Below are 20,333 nucleotides of genomic sequence, written 5' to 3'. Positions count from 1 at the left end.
ATAAATACAATTTCAAAAAAAATAGAGGCAACTCACTGGTAAGTGCTGCTATTCGAGCTATTTTTAGAACAGGCCAGCGGGCGACTTATCTGGTCCTTACGGGCTACCTGGTGCCCGCGGGCTACTGGTTTATTGTATTACCTTCGTCAATAAAGAGTCAAAGTTGACCCAAGAGTCACAGTCGCCATTGTCGCCACTCCTTCGACAATTCCGGTTCTTCTCACGTCAGCGCAGTGGAAAGGGGGCGGGGCCACCGTGTGTGGCTCCTCCCCCAGACAGCCACGGTGCGTGGTGGTCGAATTGAAGCCGCTGGAAGGACCGGACGTCCCCGGTCACTCCCTCCCTCCCTCCTTCCTGCATGCCGGGGAAGAGTCCAGTTATGCGGCTAACTTCCACACTCAAGACGCTCGGAAAAGTGAAACTCCGCCAGTAGAATTCCGTCACTTCGGCGCTTCCCTAATCGGACTCGGTGTGTTTTTTGAACGGATTTATGTCAATTTCGAGAGCGGCTGCCAGTGAGCGAAGTTGCCCGCAAAGTGGCGTGCAATGCCGGGGAAGACGACTTCGACGAGGAACCTGCACTGACCAGATTTTGACGTTTCGTTTTTTTTTTTTCCTGCTCTTGCGTCGACACTATTCTTATTCTTTACCTTGGTGTTCTTAACCCATCTACCACTTTTGGAAATGCCTGGGAAAAGCAAATACAACCTTGTGGATGATGGACATGATCTGAGGATCCCGCTGCACAACGAGGACGCTTTCCAACATGGAATCAACTTCGAGGCAAAGGTAGAGAAACTAACATCCGTAAGAAAGTACCGTATTTCCTTGAATTGCCGCCGGGGCGCTAATTAATTTAAAACTTATTCTCACTCCTGCGCTTACCAAAGGCATGTGGTAAAAGTAAGCATGCACTAATTATTTTAAAACCTCTTCTCACTCCGGCACTTACCAAAGGCATGCAGTAAAAATTTGAGTGTGATGTAAGCTTGGACCTTAAATCCTACTGAATATCTCTTAATCTCCTTCCCTTTATGCGATTTCAAATTACCGGTATTGAAATCAGCCTCCTCCATTTTGAAAATGATGACAGGTGAAGTGTCACGAGTACTAAGCATGCGCTAATTATTTTGCGAAGCGAGTTTGACCCGGCAGTAATTCAAGGCAGGCGCATATTATATCCCCTGCGGCAATTCAAGGAAATACGGTATTTCAAAACCGTGCAAAGACTGCGAACATATTGCACGTGCTGATGTATACAAATGGTTTCTAATTAATATTATTTTTTCATTTTATAAACCTTTATTTATAATATGCAACATCTACATACAAACCCCGTTTCCATATGAGTTGGGAAATTGTGTTAGATGTAAATACAAACGGAATGAAATGATTTGCAAATCCTTTTCAACCCATATTCAATTGAATGCACTACAAAGACAAGATATTTGATGTTCAAACTCAAACTTTATTTTTTTTTGCAAATAATAATTAACTTTGAATTTCATGGCTGCAACACATGCCAGAGTAGTTGGGAAAGGGCATGCTCACCACTGTGTTACATCACCTTTTCTGTTAACAACACTCAATAAACATTTGGAAACTGAGGAAACTAATTGTTGAAGCTTTGAAAGTGGAATTCGTTCCCATTCTTGTTTTATGTAGAGCTTCAGTCGTTCAACAGTCCGGGGTCTCCGCTGTCGTATTTTACGCTTCATAATGCGCCACACATTTTCGATGGGAGACTGTCTGGACTGCAGGCTGGCCAGGAAAGTACCCGCACTCTTTTTTTATGAAGCCACGCTGTTGTAACACGTGCTGAATGTGGCTTGGCATTGTCTTGCTGACAATAAGCAGGGGCGTCCATAAAAAAGACGGCGCTTAGATGGCAGCTTATGTTGTTCCAAAACCTGTATGTACCTTTCAGTATTAATGGTGCCTTCACAGATGTGTAAGTTACCCATGCTTTGGGCACTAATGCACCCCCATACCATCACAGATGCTGGCTTTTGAACTTTGTCGATAACAGTCTGGATGGTTCGCTTCCCCTTTGGTCCGGATGATACGATGTAGAATATTTCCAAAAACAATTTGAATTGTGGACTCGTCAGACCACAGAACAATTATCCACTTTGCATCAGTTCATCTTAGACGATCTTGGGCCCGGAGAAGTCGGCGGTGTTTCTGGATGTTGTTGATAAATGGCTTTCGCTTTGCATAGTAGAGCTTTAACGTGCACTTACAGATGTAGCGACACACTGTATTTAGTGACAGTGGTTTTCTGAAGTGTTCCTGAGCCCATGTGGTGATATCCTTTAGAGATTGATGTCGGTTTTTGATACAGTGCCGTCTGAGGGATCGAAGGTCACGGTCATTCAATGTTGGTTTCCAAGATTATCTAAACCTTTTGAGGATATTATGGACCGTAGATGTTGAAATCCCTAAATTTCTTGCAATTGCACTTTGAGAAACGTTGTTCTTAAACTATTTGACTATTTGCTCACGCAGTTGTGGACAAAAGGTGTACCTCGCCCCATCCTTTCTTGTTAAAGACCGAGCATTTTTTGGGAAGCTGTTTTTATACCCAAACATAGCACCCACCTGTTCCCAATTAGCCTGCACACCCGTGGGATGTACCGAATAAGTGTTTGATGAGCATTCCTCAACTTTTATCAGTTTTTATTGCCACCTTTCCCAACTTGTTAATGATTATTTGCCAAAAAAAAAATGTTTATCAGTTTGAAGATCAAATATGTTGTCTTTGTAGCATATTCAACAGAATATGGGTTGAAAATGATTTGCAAATCATTGTATTCCGTTTATTTTTACATCTAACATAATTTCCCAACTCATATGGAAACGGGGTTTGTACAACCAAGAAATAATAACAATTAAAACAAGTACAGAAACTACAAAAACAGTATAAAAAAGTGCCAGTGGGTTAAAGTAACTAAAACAGTATGCAAAATATATATCCCATCCATCCATTTTCTACCGCTTGTCCCAAAAGAGGTCGCGGGGGGGTCACTGGAGCCTATCTTAGCTGCATTCGGGCGGAAGGCGGGGTACACCCAGGACAAGTCGCCACCTCATAACAGCAAAATATATATATTTAACAAAACATAAAGCCATAGGCTCACACAAGTTCAACATATAATCCAAATTTTGGTACACATCATCATAGTTTTGGTTGTTAAAGGTAGAGAGTGTTTTAAAGAGTTCTAATTCTCTTTTAAAGTCACAAAAAACAGGTGGGGTAATGAGAAACTTACATTTATGAATATTAAACTTAGCCAATAGTATAATGAGGTTTGTAAAGGTAAAATTCCTTTTCAATTGTTTTTTTCATACAGTGCAAATGCAAATAGCACATCTTTAAAACAAAGCACACATTTGTCATGAATATTTGTCCAGGATGAAACGACAGATGCCCTGTCATGGTGATGGAGTGCGTTCACAAGTCCCAAACAGGGGGTAAACAGTCTCTGGATGCATGTCAGTATTATTTGCGGATGATACAACAGCGTTTTGTTCAGGAGAGTACGCACAGATAATACAAATAATAACAGAAGAAATGAACAAATTAAAAAGATGTTTTGACAAAAACGAGTATCGCTGAATCTCAGTAAAACTAAAACAATGCTATTTGATAACGAAAAATAAGTAAAACAGAAAAACACATAGATTGAATAGAAATTGAAAGAATAAAATGAAACCAGATTTCTAGTTGTAATGATTGATGATAAATTGAACTGGAAATCTCATGTCAAAAATAGACAACATAAAGTAGCAAGAAGCACGTCAGTAATGAATAAAGCAAAACATGTTCTAGACCGGGGGTCTCAAACTCAATTCACCTGGGGGCCACCGGATGCAGAATCTGGGTGAGGCTGGGCCGCAAAAAACATTTCTTAAAGGCCTACTGAAATGAGATTGTCTTATTTAAACGGGGATAGCAGGTCCATTCTATGTGTCATACTTGATCATTTCGCCATATTGTCATATTTTTGTCTTAAAGGATTTAGTAGAGAACATCGACGATAAAGTTCGCAACTTTTGGTTGCTAATAAAAAGCCTTGCCTTTACCGGAAGTAGCAGACGATGTGCGCGTGACGTCACGGGTTGTAGGGCTCCTCACATCCTCACATTGTTTATAATCATAGCCTCCAGCAGCAAGAGCTATTCGGACCGAGAAAGCGACAATTTCCCCATTAAGTTGAGCGAGGATGAAAGATTCGTGGATGAGGAAAGTTAGAGGGAAGCACAAAGAAAAAGAAAAGGCGGCGGCAGTGGCACCATTTCAGATGTAATCAAACACATTTACTAGGATAATTCTGGAAGATCCCTTATCTGCTTATTGTTTTAATAGTGTTTTAGTGAGATTGTAAAGTCATACCTGAAAGTCGGATGGCTGCGGTGAACGCCAGTGTCTCTGAGAGAAGCCGAGGAGCCAAGATCACAGCTGCCTTTTTGAAAGCTACAGGAGGAGGTCCCATAATCCACTGAAGTCTCCGGTAAGAGCCGACTTAATATCACAATTTTCCCATCCAAAAACTTGCTGGTTGACGTAGAGCAGGGGTGCCCATTACGTCGATCGCGAGCTACCAGTCGACCGCGGGGGGTGTGTCAGTCAATATCCAGCCAGGCTTTAAAAAAAAATAGACCTAAAAATTAGTGATCATCAATCTTCACCAAGACGTCACTTAAATGACATTCACGGTACCGGAGGGTCTTGTGAGATGACACTGGCTGCTGCAAGATCATTATTATTAAAATATGACAGAGAGGAAGGCGAGAAACACTTTTTATTTCAAAAGACTCTCGCGCCGTACCTTCCGTCAAAACTCTTAAGGCTGACTGCACATTTCCTATCTTCACAATAAAAGCCCTGCTTCATGCTGCCTGCGCTAAGTAAATACAGAGTCTCGGAAAACTGGCGTGCACAAGCGATCCCTCAGAAAGCTGGCGTGCACATCACTTGTGCACGCCAGCTTTCCGAGACTCTTATTTTGTTAGCGCAGGCAGCATGAAGCAGGGCTTTTATTGTGAGGATAGGAAATGTGCAGTCGGCCTTTAGAGTTTTGACGGAAGGGACGGCGCGAAAGTCTGTTGAAATAAAAAGTGTTTCTCGCCTTCCTCTCGGTCATTTTTTCATAATAATGAACTGGCAGCAGCCAGCGTCATCTCACAAGACCCTCGGGTGCCGTGAATGTCAATCAAGCAAGCTACGGAATTTGCCGCCAATGTTTTTCTTGTAAAGTCTATGGAAGCTGGATGAATTAGATGCCAAAAACCAACCACTTTCATGTGGTATTGTACAGAAAGGACAACTTTTGTTCTCCTCCATTTGAAAATGTGGGCGTTATCATCATTACTGTCTGATTCCAATCAATGCAAGTCATCAGAATCAGGTAATACACCAACTTATATTCTTGTCTTTGTGAAAGAAAGACATCTATATGTGTTACACATGCTTGTATTATCATTAAACACATTTAACTTGTTTACAAAAATGTCTCTTTCATAAATAAATAAATATAAATGATACATATAAATGAGGTAGATCCCCTCGAGTTGGTCAATTGAAAAGTAGCTCGCCTGCAGAAAAAGTGTGGGCACCCCTGATGTAGAGAAACATGTTCGCTTGACCGCTCTGTGTTAAAGCTTCACAACAAACAAAGAAACACCGGCTGTTTTTCGGTGCTAAAGGCAGCTGCAATCCACCACTTTCCAACAACAGCATCCTTATTTATAGTCTCCATTATTAATTGAACAAATTGCAAAAGCTTCAGCAACACAAATGTCCAAATTACTGTGTAATTATGCGAGGAAAAGAAACGACTTTTAGCCGTGTGTGATGCTGGGCTAATATGTCCGCTACAACCGGTGACCTCACACGCACGCGTCATCATAAACGTAATCATTCCGTGACGTTTTCAACAAGAAACTCCGCGGGAAATTTAAAATTGTAATTTAGTAAACTAAAAAGGCCGTATTGGCATGTGTTGCAATGTTAATATTTCATCATTGATATATAAACTATCAGACTGCGTGGTCGGTAGTAGTGGGTTTTAGTAGGCCTTTAAACAATTTTTTGCTTGCTCCTAAGCATGTCTTGTTTTATAATGACGTTATAAATTGTATCCTTTGTGCACCCTGTGCTCAACAAAGAAATATTTTAATTTTCCTGAAGGAATTCTTCTGGAGGAATCAATAAAGTACTATCTATCTATCTATTGCATCTCCCACTTTTCCTGGTATTGTCTTTGCTTATCACTAACCTTTCTCTTCACTGCAGGCTTTGAAAAAGACATGTTTGGGGTTGTGGAATAGATTTGTATTTAGCTGACGCACGGAGAATAATGTTATTCCCGCCATGTGTGTCGTTCCGCTTTTCCTCCCTACGGCGGTCGGCGGATAATAACTGGGAAAGTACCGGGATAGCAAGCGCAAAAATGTGACGACTCTCCGAATGTAGAGATATAGAAACATATGTCGTGTTCATCGTGTGAGGCAAGGCAAATTGAACAATAAAAAAAACAAATAACGGTTTGAATTGGTCCAGGTTATCGGAGACTGTTATTACTGACGGACAGGTGACTGCAGCTAGGCACGTAAGAAAACCCTCATCTCCATGGCAACGTCTCTGTCGCTTTTACTCATTTGCCGCTCTTCCACTAATGCAGGGGTAGGCAACCGAGAACGTCGAAAGAGCCATTTTGGACCCAAATAACACAACGCTGTAAAGCGCCATTCATATAAAACTCGCAGCCCGCACTAACTTTTAACTTTCATACTAGGGTGGGGGCCGCAAAATAAAGTCTCGCGGGCCGCGTGTCTTGAGACCCCTGTTCTAGACCAGAAATCACTTCATATTATCTACTGCTCGCTAGTGTTACCATATCTGAGTTTCTGTGTAGAAATATGGGGAAATAATTACAAAAGTACACTTCATTCACTCACGGTGTTACATAAAAGATCAGTTAGAATGATGCATAATGTTGGATACAGAGAACATACAAATCCTTTATTTATTAAATTAAAGATACTGAAATTCCACGAAATAGTGAATTTGCAAACAGCTAAAATTATACACAAAGCAAACTTTAACCTGCTACCCAAGAATATACAACAATTCTTCTCAAAAAAAGAGGAGAAATACAATTTTAGAGAAAAATGTAATTTAAACATTTGTACGCACGTACAACACTTAAGACCTTCAGTATATCTGTATGTGGAATTAAATTATGGAATGGATTAAGCAAAGCAATCAATGTACTAATATGATCCACTTCAAGAAACTCTTCAAACTGAAACTGTTTACAAAGTACAAAGAAGAACCATGATAAACATTCTGAATGTATTTCATCCATCCATTCTTTCATTCTCAAAATAATCTTACTTATCTCATCATATAAAATATAACTTACTTCACCAATTATTATTTATGTATTTATTTTTATTGTGATTACTTACGGAGTATATTGGGAATAAATTGAGAACAGGAAGTGAACAAAAGTTTTAGCAACTGTTATCAATCAATGTTTATTTATATAGCCCTAAATCACAAATGTCTCAAAGGACTGTACAAACCACTACGACTACGACATCCTCGGAAGAACCCATATAATGGCAAGGAAAACTCACACCCAGTGGGACGCCAGGGACAATGATGACTATGAGAATCCCCTAGGGGACCGAAAGCAATGGATGTCGAGCGGGTCTAACATGATACTGTGAAAGTTCAATCCATAGTGGCTCCAACACAGCCGCGAGAGTTCAGTTCAAAGCGGATCCAAGACAGCAGCGAGAGTCCCGTCCACAGGAAACCATCCCAAGCGGAGTCGGATCAGGATCGTAAAGATGTCCCCAACTGATACACAGGCGAGCGGTCCATCCTGGGTCCCGACGAGCGGTCTATCCTGGGTCCCGACTCTGGACAGCCAGTACTTCATCCATGGTCATCGGACCGGACCCCCTCCACAAGGGAGGGGGGGACATAGGAGAAAGAAAAGAAGCAGCAGATCAACTGGTCTAAAAAGGAGGTGTATTTAAAGGCTAGAGTATACAGATGAGTTTTAAGGTGAGACTTAAATGCTTCTACTGAGGTAGCATCTCGAACTGTTACCGGGAGGGCATTCCAGAGTACTGGAGCCCGAACGGAAAACGCTCTATAGCCCGCAGACTTTTTTTGGGCTTTAGGAATCACTAATAAGCCGGAGTCCTTTGAACGCAGATTTCTTGCCGGGACATATGGTATAATGCAATCGGCAAGATAGGATGGAGCTAAACCGTGTAGTATTTTATACATAAGTAGTAAAACCTTAAAGTCACATCTTAAGTGCACAGGAAGCCAGTGCAGGTGAGCCAGTACAGGCGTAATATGATCAAACTTTCTTGTTCTTGTCAAAAGTCTAGCAGCCGCATTTTGTACCAACTGTAATCGCTTAATGCTAGACATGGAGGGACTCGAAAATAATACGTTACAGTAATCAAGACAAGACGTAACAAACGCATGGATAATGATCTCAGCGTCGTTAGTGGACAAAATGGAGCAAATTTTGGCGATATTACGGAGATGAAAGAAGGCCGTTTTAGTAACGCTTTTAATGTGAGACTCTAAGGAGAGAGTTGGGTCGAAGCTAATACCCAGATTCTTTACCGAGTCGCCTTGTTTAATTGTTTGGTTGTCAAATGTTAGAGTTGTATTATTAAATAGAGGTCGGTGTCTAGCAGGACCGATAATCAGCATTTCCGTTTTTTTGGGCGTTGAGTTGCAAAAAATTAGCGGACATCCATTGTTTAATTTCATTAAGACACGCCTCCAGCTGACAATCCGGCGTGTTGGTCAGCTTTAGGGGCATGTAGAGTTGGGTGTCGTCAGCATAACAGTGAAAGATAACACCGTATTTGCGTATGACGTCACCCAGCGGCAGCATGTAGATGCTGAAGAATGCAAAAGACAAGGGGTTAGGATTAAATTGGCTCTGCTTCTTCCTACTCCTTTTCGAACATGTTGAAAAGAGAAACTGGAAATTGTGATGTATCATGTTGTATGTTCGAAATAAACTCAAACTCATGTTACTTAAGGTGCAGGTAACATCAACGTCCTTCTTGTATCTAACCATCGCAGTCTTTACAGGGAAATAACCATGAATGGTTTTGAAATAAATCTCTTTGACTTTGTTCGTAAGTAAATAGCTGTTAGGGCAGGAGTCAGGAACCTTTTTAGCTGAGGGAGCCATGAAAGCCAAAAAATTTAAAATGTATTTCCGTGAGAGCCATATGATATTTTTTAACAGGGACAAGTGGTAGCACATGGATGGATAAATGGATGGATGGATGGATGGATGAATACAACTAAATGTGCGCATTTTTAAGTAAGACAAACATTTATAGAGTATAATAACTCTCTTATTCTTTTTAACAACATTGTTATTCTGAAGCTAACCAATAATAGATAAAATATTTCTTCAATCAAAGTTAATTTATATAGCCCTAAATCACAAGTGTCTCAAAGGGCTGCACAAGTCACGACGACACCCTCTGTTCAGATCCCCCATCAGGGCAAGAAAAAACTCAATGGGATACAATGGAAAAACCTTGGCGGGGACCACAGTCATGGGGACCCCCTTCCTGGGCGACCGGTACAATGGACGTCAAGTGGATCTAGTTAATGGTGTGAGAGTCCAGTCCATAGTGGATCTAACATAATAGTGTGAGAGTCCAGTCCATAGTGGATCTAACATAATAGTGAGAGAGTTCAGTCCATAGTGGATCTAACATAATAGTGTGAGAGTCCAGTCCATAGTGGGGCCAGCCAGGGCTCATCTTGAGTGGAGACTAGTCAGCCGAACAAAGACATCCCCAACTGATGCACAGATGAGTGGTCCACCCCGGGTCCCAACTTTAAACAGCTAGTGCTTCATCTGCCGTCACCTAATAACTTTTCCACGCAGAGCAGAAAACAGATGGCAGATCAACTGGTCTAAAAGGGTGTCTATTTAAAGGCCAGTGTATAGATTAATGCGACTTCCTGCAGTATAAAACGGATGGATGGATCGAAATGAGTGAGAATGTTTTATATTTTTAACGTTATTTTTAAAGGGGAACATTATCACAATTTCAAAAGGTTTAAAAACAATAAAAATCAATTCCCAGTTGCTTGTTTTATTTTTCAAAATTTTACACTTCCCGGAATATCCCTGAAAAAACCTTTAAAGTTCTTGATTTTCCCTATTTGCGATGCGACTGTCCATTTCCCTGTGACGTCATACAGTGCTGCCAATACAAACAACATGGCGGTTACCACAGCAAGATATAGCGACATTACCTCAGATTCAGACTCTGATTTCAGCGGCTTAGGCGATTCAACAGATTACGCATGTATTGAAACAGATGGTCGGAGTATGGAGGCAGATAGCGAGAACGAAATTGAAGAAGAAACTGAAGCTATTGAGCGAATAGCTATTGACGCTATTCGGCCATAGCGTGGGTGTACCTACTGAAGTGGCCCATAGCATGGCCGCCTTATTAGCGTCGCCGGTAAAATGTGCGGACCAAACGATCAGGACTTTTGCATCTTGTGACACTGGAGCAACTTAAATCCGTCGATTGGTAAGTGTTTGTTTCGCATTAAATGTGGGTATCTAGTTTCAAATGTACATACAGCTAGCGTAAATAGCATGTTAGCTTCGATTAGCGTAGCATGTTAGCATCGATTAGCTGGCAGTCATGCCGTGACCAAATATGTCTGATTAGCACATAAGTCAACAACATCAACAAAACTCACCTTTGTGATTTCGTTGACTTAATCGTTGCAAATGCATCTGCAGGTTATCCATACATCTCTGTGCCATGTCTGTCTTAGCATCGCCGGTAAAATGTGGAGACACTCTGGCAAATTCAATGGGGGTCTGGGGGCAGATTTCTTGCCAGTGGTGCAACTTGAATCCCTCCCTGTTAGTGTTGTTACACCCTCCGACAACACACCGACGAGGCATGATGTCTCCAAAGTTCCAAAAAATAGTCCAAAAAACGGAAAATAACAGAGCTGAGACCCGGTGTTTGTAATGTGAAAATGAAAATGGCGGGTGTGTTACCTCGGTGACGTCACGTTCTGACGTCATCGCTAAAAGAGCGATAAACAGAAAGGCGTTTAATTTGCCAAAATTCACCCATTTAGAGTTCGGAAATCGGTTAAAAAAATACATGGTCTTTTTTCTGCAACATCAAGGTATATATTGACGCTTACATAGGTTTGGTGATAATGTTCCCCTTTAACACAGTGAGTACCGGCAGAATTACTCATTATTTATTGTTTTAAGCGATGTCAGCTAAGATTTATCTGAGAGCCAGATGCAGTCATCAGAAGAGCCTAATCTGGCTCGAGAGCAATAGGTTCCCTACCCCTGTGTTAGGAAGAGACCATGTTTTGAGCCAGCAGATGTCATTCACAACATTATTCCAGAGCGCAATTACATAGGAGACAGACACACAATCATTTTGAAATAAGCTGCGGATTTTTCAGTTATTTTTTTTTGCTGATTAAAATAAAACTTTTCCTCCGGGGGTGTCAAGTGGATCATTCACAATTGTTACAGCAGAAAGAGGAAACGAGTCAGGCCTGAACAAGATTACGGTTTAGCTCGGTTGGTAGAGTGGCCGTGTCAGCAACTTGAGGGTTGCAGGTTCGATTCCCGCTTCCGCCATCCTAGTCACTGCCGTTGTGTCCTTGGGCAAGACACTTTACCCACCTGCTCCCAGTGCCACCCACACTGGTCTGAATGTAACTTAGATATTGGGTTTCACTATGTAAAGCGCTTTGAGTCACTAGAGAAAAGTGCTGTATAAATATAATTCACAATTCACTTCATGACAACACCTGATGGAATGGCATCAAATAGCAAATTGTTTGGGAGTCTCAGGGGTCTTAAAATGGTTGAGAAATTATTGGTAATTAAAAAGTTGAAAAGCTGACTCACTAAAATATACCATTCTTGGACCAATTGTTGTTGGTTTGTAAGTAGAGTATAGATATAATAGTGAAGGTGACGCATGGTTGATATGATGTTTGCAATCGAAGTGAACAAGATATGTGACTTGCCATCACACCGATCGAGGTATTTATTCTCTTTTACTTCTTTGACAACAGTACATCGGCAGCCTTGACGTGACACGGCCGAGCAGCCGAGTGGAGATCGTGGCTGCTATGAGAAGAATTAGGGTGAGTTGACCCCACAAATCCTTTTTTGATTCTTTTCTAACTCTTGCTCACTTTGTTAATACAAATGTGAGGCCAAATACATCACATGCTAGGTAGGTTTTTTTGTCTTCTATTAGTGTGAATCATTAAGGTATTTTGTGTGTATTAATGCAGGAATGCTGTTGTTGTATTTCATTTATTTAATCGGGACAGTGCGCATTAATCAAAACTTGAATAGACTTAGAGACTTAGACTTAGAGCAGGGGTCACCAACGCGGTGCCCGCGGGCACCAGGTAGCCCGTAAGGACCAGATGAGTCGCCCGCTGGCCTGTTCTAAAAATAGCTCAAAAAGCAGCACTTTCCTGTGAGCTGCCTCTATTTTTTTTTTTTTTCATTTATTTACTAGCAAGCTGGTCTCGCTTTGCTCGACAATTTTAATTCTAAGAGAGACAAAACTCAAATAGAATTTGAAAATCCAAGAAAATATTTTAAAGAATTGGTCTTCACTTGTTTGAATAAATTCTTTTTTTTTTTTTTTTTTACTTTGCTTCTTATAACTTTCAGAAAGACTATTTTAGAGAAAAAATACAACCTTAAAAATGATTTTAGGATTTTTAAACACATATAACTTTTTACCTTTTAAATCCCTTCTCTCTTCTTTCCTGACAATCAAAATCAATCTTCAAGTATTTATTGTAAAGAATAATGAATAAATTTTAATTCAATTCTTCATTTTAGCTTCTGTTTTTTCGACGAAGAATATCTGTGAAATAGTTCTTCAAATTTATGATTAAAATTCAAAACAATTAATCTGGCAAATGTAGAAAATCTGTAGAATCAAATTTAAATCTTATTTCAAAGTCTTTTGAATTTCTTTTAAAATTTTTGTTCTGGAAAATCTACAAGAAATAATGATTTGTCTTTGTTAGAAATATAGCTTGGTCCAATTTGTTATTTATTCTAACAAAGTGCAGATTGGATTTCAACCTATTTTAAACATGTCATCAAAATTCTAAAATTAATCTTAATCAGGAAAAATTACTAATTGATGTTCCATAAATTATTTTTTAATTTTTTTCAAAAAGATTCGAAATAGGTAGTTTTTCTATTAATTTTTTTTCGGTTGAATTTTGAATTTTAGAGAGTCGAAATTGAAAATAAACTATTTTTGAAAATATTATATTCATTTTTTTCGTGTTTTCTCCTCTTTTAAGCCGTTCAATTAAGTGTTTTTTTCCCATCATTTATTCTCTACAAAAACCTTCCATAAAAGGAAAAAAAATGTACGACGGAATGACAGACTGAAAATCCCATTTTTTATATATATAGATTTATTTATTAAAGGTAAATTGAGCGAATTGGCTATTTCTGGCAATTTATTTAAGTGTGTATCAAACTGGTAGCCCTTTGCATTAATCAGTACCCAAAAAGTAGCTCTTGGGTTTCAAAAAGGTTGGTGACCCCTGACTTAGAGACTTCCTTTTATCGTCATTTAAATTTGAACTTTACAGTACAGATAAGAACAAAATTTTGTTGCTTTAGCTTGTGGTAGTGCAGGATAAAAGAGCAATAATATGCAGATATAAATAAATAGATTACTGTACAGATAAATATATTGCACTTTTGCATATGCATCCACGTTTATGGATGTTTGTTATATTGTCTTTATTTTCCAGTGAGTTAATCCGTTTTGGGGGGGAATTGAGGGGATTATTATGATGCGTTCAAGAGTCTTATGGTCGTTGGGAAGAAGCTGTAATAGAACCTGAAGGTTCGGCTACGGAGGCTGCAGAACCTCTTTCAAGAGTCCAGCAGTGAAAACAGTCGTTGATGGGGTTGGGAGGAGTCGCTGCAGATTTTCTGAGCCCTGGTCAGGCAGCGGCTTTTTGCCATTTCCTGAATAGGAGGAAGTCCTGATAATCTTTTCCGCCGTCCTCACCACTCTCTGCAGAGACTTCCAGTCTGAGGCACTGCAGGCTTCAGCTTCTAGAATAAACAGTGTAAATGCGCCGGACTTAGCATAAATGCTAATTTTCAGGATGTGTGTTGGCACCTTATACCAGTATTTCGTTCTTCTTACAGAGGTGACAATTTGACCGAATTTTGTTCTGGGTCTTGGTGTATTGCAATCACCTCTGGACAAGGCCTTAGTTCCCCATCTTTTACTGTTTCTCCTCTGAATGGATTAATCGAACGGTAGGGGTGCAAGCGCATTTAAAACTTTGTAGATGAGACAAGCATCCATAAAGATCTGGTAGCTATCCAGATCGAGAATGTTAAGTTTTTTTTCAACGATACAATTGTGGAAGTGCATTGGTTTCCTCTCAAGGATTTGAACTGCTCTTTGGAAGACAGACTTGATGGGTTTTAGTACAGTTTCTTTTGTGTGTGTCCAAGTTGTGAAACAATAATTTATTTGTGAGAATATCATGGCGTGCATGCAGACTTTAGCTGTCTTGGAAGTGAGGAACGGTCTTTTATGATTAAAATTTGAGAGATTGTATTTTACGATATTTGTGATTTTTTTGTGTCAAAGAACACTCCAAGATATTAGAATTTTTGTCTTACATTGGTGTGAGTCATTTGGATATTTTGTGTGTTTTTAATGCAGGCTTGTTAATTGTTCGGGTGATTATACACTCTTGAACGAAATCTAAAGATTTTGTTTTGTAAACAACGCGTTACAATGCACTAGGGCCGGAGTCGGCAACCTAAAGCATTGAAAGAGACATATTGGACCAAAATTACGAAAAACTCATTTGTCTGGAGCCACAAAAAGTGAAAAGCGTTGTAATGAAGGCAAGGCATGACATGACGTAAGTGTTTATATTAGCTATAATAGCCTTCTATGTGTCACAAATCTTCATTGACAATTGTTTTCACAAGATTAAAAAACATTTGTAAAACTTCTCAGAGATTGAGATAACTCCTGGAAATTACTGTCTTTTAATGGTCAAAGGTATGGATATGTGTGTCCAAGTTAAAGGAAACAGCAGGCTGTCTTCTTTTAATAGATTTATTACAATCTTTGCAAGCTAGGTAATGATTGCTGTGGTCTGGAACAACATGGCACACAGGCAACTATCAGAAATGCAGCTAATATTACATACAGATAATGTGTCATGAGACATGCAAAACTAAATTATATACAAAGAGGATAAATGTAAAGGGTATTAAATGAGCTCAAATATACCTACAAATGAGGCATACTGATGCAATATGTACATACAGCTGGCCATTAATTAGCTTGCAGTCATGCACTGACCAAATATGCCTGATTAGCACTCTTACAACAAAGCGCACTTTTGTGCATTCGCGCACAGCATGAAACTTTTGGTGGACAAAATGAGAAAAAGGAGTGGACGATTTTATATGCAGACCAACTGTTGCGTCACAGTCCACACTATCTATGGTGTGTTCAAGAACCGCCGAAATTAGTAGGACAAAACGATTTTCACCAAATACTGTCATCAGTGAAGCATAAACACAAACATATTGAACAGTGGGTTTTATAGCAATTGGGAAGGTTTCTATCATATCTGTCCTCAAACAAAAAAAATGTTTTTCCACATCTTTTTCCATTGTCAATAATTTTTAAAAATGCTCCAGGGAGCCGCGGTTTGCTGACCCTCGCATGCGTATTCAGAGCGCATTTAACAGCCAATCTGCAGTAGGGCTGGGCGATATGGCCTTTTTTTAATATCTCTATATTTTTAGGCCATATCACTATACACGATATATATCTCGGTATTTTGCCTTAGCCTTGAATGAACCACATAATACCACATAATCACATCATTACGATGATTCTATGTGTCTACATTAAAACATTCTTGATTATACTGCATTAATATATGCTCATTTTAAACTTTCATGCAGAGAAGGAAATCACAACTAAGTTAGTTGACCAAAACTGTATTTATTAAACAATTATTAGCAGGTGACTTTTCAAATGATGCTACATATTAGCAGTAATGCTACTTTTGGTAGCAACGCTTGTGCCCCACACTTGACGAATAAAAGTTGTCTATTCGACATATTCCGGAACCACCGCCAGACGATGGACCCCGTGCTGTTTTTCTTGGGAATTAATTCTTCCTTCATTTGTTACCAGATTCGCACCTTCTTTCTCTCGTATTACCACTCGCACGGCTTCGCTAGCATCACAGCTAACGTTACCCATGCTACCTCTCTGCTTTGTGAGGGCGTATACGTATGTGACGTATTGCGTGACAGTATGTGACGAATGTAAGAAGGTGCGCTTACACTCTCTGAGAAGGACACACAAAAAGGAGTGGGAAGAGTCTGTAGTGCCTGGAATGCCCTCCCGGTAACAGTTCGAGATGCTACCTCAGTAGAAGCATTTAAGTCTCACCTTAAAACTCATCTGTATACTATAACACGCACGCACGCACTCAAACACCGCACAGTCAGCTAACGTTACGCTAATGGCTAATTAGCCTGCACGTCAAGGACTGCGAGCGAGCTGAGCTGCCACTTGTTTCTAGAACGTCAACGGGCTCATAGTGATGCTATTAGTAGTTGACTGGGAGGTGTTTATTATCATTTGGGGAGAGTCCGCTACATTGTGCTCACCTGCTTAACAACTTTATGCTTACTCCACTTTACATGCGCTCTAAATACGCACTGCAGATTAGAGCTGGGCGATATATCGATATACGCGATATATCGCGGGGTTTGTCTCTACGCGATAAAGAAAATGACTATACCGTGATATTCGAGTATACGTTCTCACGCAGTTGTTTTTAGCTGCGGGCATTACACTATCATCAATCAATCAATCAATCAATGTTTATTTATATAGCCCCAAATCACAAATGTCTCAAAGGACTGCACAAATCATTACGACTACAACATCCTCGGAAGAACCCACAAAAGGGCAAGGAAAACTCACACCCAGTGGGCAGGGAGAATTCACATCCAGTGGGACGCCAGTGACAATGCTGACTATGAGAAACCTTGGAGAGGACCTCAGATGTGGGCGACCCCCCCCCCTCTAGGGGACCGAAAGCAATGGATGTCGAGCGGGTCTAACATGATACTGTGGAAGTTCAATCCATAGTGGCTCCAACACAGCCGCGAGAGTTCAGTTCAAAGCGGATCCAAGACAGCAGCGAGAGTCCCGTCCACAGGAGACCATCCCAAGCGGAGGCGGATCAGCAGCGTAGAGATGTCCCCAACCGATACACAGGCGAGCGGTCCATCCTGGGTCCCGACGAGCGGTCCATCCTGGGTCTCGACTCTGGACAGCCAGTACTTCATCCATGGTCATTGGACCGGACCCCCTCCACAAGGGAGGGGGGGACATAGGAGAAAGAAAAGAAGCGGCAGATCAACTGGTCTAAAAAGGAGGTCTATTTAAAGGCTAGAGTATACAGATGAGTTTTAAGGTGAGACTTAAATGCTTCTTGAGTTGATTTATATTGGAAAACCTTGTTACATTGTTTAATGCATCCAGCGGGGCATCACAACAAAATTAGGCATAAAAATTAGGCATAAAAATGTGTTAATTCCACGACTGTATATATCAGTATCGGTTGATGTCGGAATCGGTAATCAAGAGTATAACGGATATCTGCGAAAAAGCCATTATCGGACATCTCTACTCAAAACTGTAGAAATCTTTACCATTGTACTCTAATTGGAAGGTAAATAACTTTGCAAATTTAATTGCCTCTCATATCTGTGAGCAAAATTTTTACTTAAATAAATATTGCACATCTTTTCTGAGTTGAAAAAACGAGCTCTGACGTGGTCTTTCTGTTTTTTACCATCACGGTATTCTCACTTGTGAGGGCGGTATAGCTCGGTTGGTTGAGCGGCCGTTCCAGCAACTTGAGGGTTGCAGGTTCGATCCCAGCTTCTGCCATCCGAGTCAATGCCGTTGTGTCCTTGGGCAAGACACTTTACCCACCTGCTCCCAGTGCCACCCACACTGCTTTAATTGTAACTTACATATTGGGTTTCACTATGTAAAGTGCTTTGAGTCACTTGAGGAAAAAGCGCTATATAAATATAATTCTCTTCTTCTCTTCACTTGTTCATACTGACTAGCCTATATTAGGATAGGATAGACTTTATTTAGGCCAGGGGTAGGGAACCTATGGCTCGCGAGCCAGATGTGGCTCTTTTGATGACTGCATCTGGCTCTCGGATAAATCTGAGCTGACATTGCTTAACACGATAAGTAATGAATAATTCCACTTGTAATCACAGTGTTAAAAATAACGTTCAAAATATAAAACATTCTCATGCATTTTTAATCCATCCATCCGTTTTCTACCGCACCTGTTCAAGAAGTTGCGTTAAAGGTAAGAAGTTATTTATTCATTATTGGTTAGTGTGGGGCTTGCCCTCCTGGGGGTTCTTCAGACCACCAAGCACCGACATGAGAGCCTGTTTTAGGGTTAAAATATTGTTTTATTTTTCAATCAGTCCCTCAGTTGCGTTCCAGCAATTGTCTTTTTCTCTTTCGTTCTCGCTCTGGCTCCAGCTCCAGCCCCAACCCCGTCTCTCCTCCTGGCTGCTGCTTATAACAGAGCGACAGATGATTAGATAACAAGGCCCAGGTGGGCCATCTACACACCTGTCGCTGATTTCAAGGCCGATCCTAGCAACACCCCACTTCGCTGCAGGCCCACAGGCCACGCCCCCCTCCACATTTAGCTTAATTTACAAAGAATAAGAGACCTATTATACTCTAAAAATGTTGGACTTACTTAAAAATGCAGTTGTGTTCAGTGTTAAAAAATATTATATGGCTCTTAAGTAAATACATTCTAAAATATTTGGTTTCTTGGCTCTTTCAGTCAAAAAGGTTCCCGACCCCTGATTTATGCCATAACAGGGAAATTATGTGGGTGCAGTGCAGTTGCTTATCCAATTTGAAGCTGCAATATTCCAATAGCGGGACATTTGGCCTTGTAATAATATTTTTTTTCTTTCAAATTTTTGTTACTTTGGGTAAATTCCCCTAGGGGATTAATAAAGTATGTCTGATTCTGATTGTGAGTTGTGAGTCGGGGGGGCTATCTCTCTGTGCTTTCTGAGTAAAGTTGGCGCATCACGCCGGCCCACTGGAGAAAAAAGATTGTGAATGACTGAAAAGAGGGCTCACTGTGTTCATTTAATTCCACACAGGTGTTATGATCAATGCATAGCGTGAGGCGTCTTTCTCCCTGTTTGAACACGGGGCTCAACAATTCTGATTGGCAAACATGTCTGTCGATATGACGGTGGAGAAAAAACGAGTCTCTTGCGTTTCTTTTATCACTCTAATTAAAACCCCAATGTTGATTAATGGTGCAGCTCTACAATTAACACAAATGAGAAAATAGACGAAGTAGAGAGTCTTCAATTTGTTGGCAATGGAATTTGAACTCAAAGATTCTGGAGTTTCATGTTTTCACATTCACACAATCATGACCTGATGGTAAAAGTAGATAAGCTTTCTTTCTTTGCAAGATTGTAAACTGCTTAAGCAAAGCATTTTGCCTTGCAAAATGCTTTGGTGACTTTATATTTCTTCAAAGGTGACTTTATATTTCTTCAAAGATATGGGTTGGAAAAGCTGGACTGTAAAAAAATATCAGACAAGTAAGGCCAATTCTCAACCCAAATAAAGGGTTACATGTATATAAAGTGCCACCATTGTCCCCCAGTCTGAACTAGGGTTGTTAAAATTTAATTAATAGTAATAACAACAATATAACTCCGAGACAATTTAAATACCAAGTTGATAACCACATGCAAAAAATAATGTGACACCTTCTTTTTCCGGTGTTGTAAGTTCTATAGTAAATACTCCATAACACTATTATGTGTTGTGCAACTCAACCTTTAACACTTCTGTAAGTGCTAAGAAAACACACTTCAGGGATGTTCAGCCATTGTTTTGCAACTTTTTAAACACCATTGGTCTACTTATTTCACTCGGAAGGCAAAGTTTGCCCTCGGAAAATGTTTTAATGTTTTTATTAGCGTATATCATTACAAATTGCATGACGTCACACGACCACTGTTTTGAAATATTTCTAAATACATCCATCCATCCATTTCCTACCGCTTGTCCCTTTCGAGGTCGCGGGGGGTGCTGGAGCCTATCTC

The 20,333-nt window shown here is 40.3% G+C and overlaps 1 protein-coding gene across 2 annotated transcripts in view; it reads left to right on the top strand.

The window, feature by feature from the left end:
* Positions 1 to 280: 280 nt before the first annotated feature.
* The window catches only part of LOC133540826 (carboxyl-terminal PDZ ligand of neuronal nitric oxide synthase protein-like), a 218,023-nt gene continuing 197,970 nt past the window's right edge, over positions 281 to 20,333 (top strand). For both annotated transcript variants that reach the window (XM_061883781.1, XM_061883780.1), the window contains exons 1-2: positions 281 to 789; positions 12,155 to 12,226. In XM_061883781.1, coding sequence (XP_061739765.1) covers positions 685 to 789; positions 12,155 to 12,226 — 177 coding nt within the window. In that variant the 5' untranslated portion in view covers positions 281 to 684. The remainder of the gene's footprint in view (positions 790 to 12,154; positions 12,227 to 20,333) is intronic.

The sequence above is a fragment of the Nerophis ophidion genome, linkage group LG22 (assembly GCF_033978795.1).
Source record: "Nerophis ophidion isolate RoL-2023_Sa linkage group LG22, RoL_Noph_v1.0, whole genome shotgun sequence".
NCBI lineage: Eukaryota > Metazoa > Chordata > Actinopteri > Syngnathiformes > Syngnathidae > Nerophis > Nerophis ophidion.
Note: the sequence above shows the minus strand (reverse complement) of the source record. Positions and strands in the feature narration are given on the sequence as shown.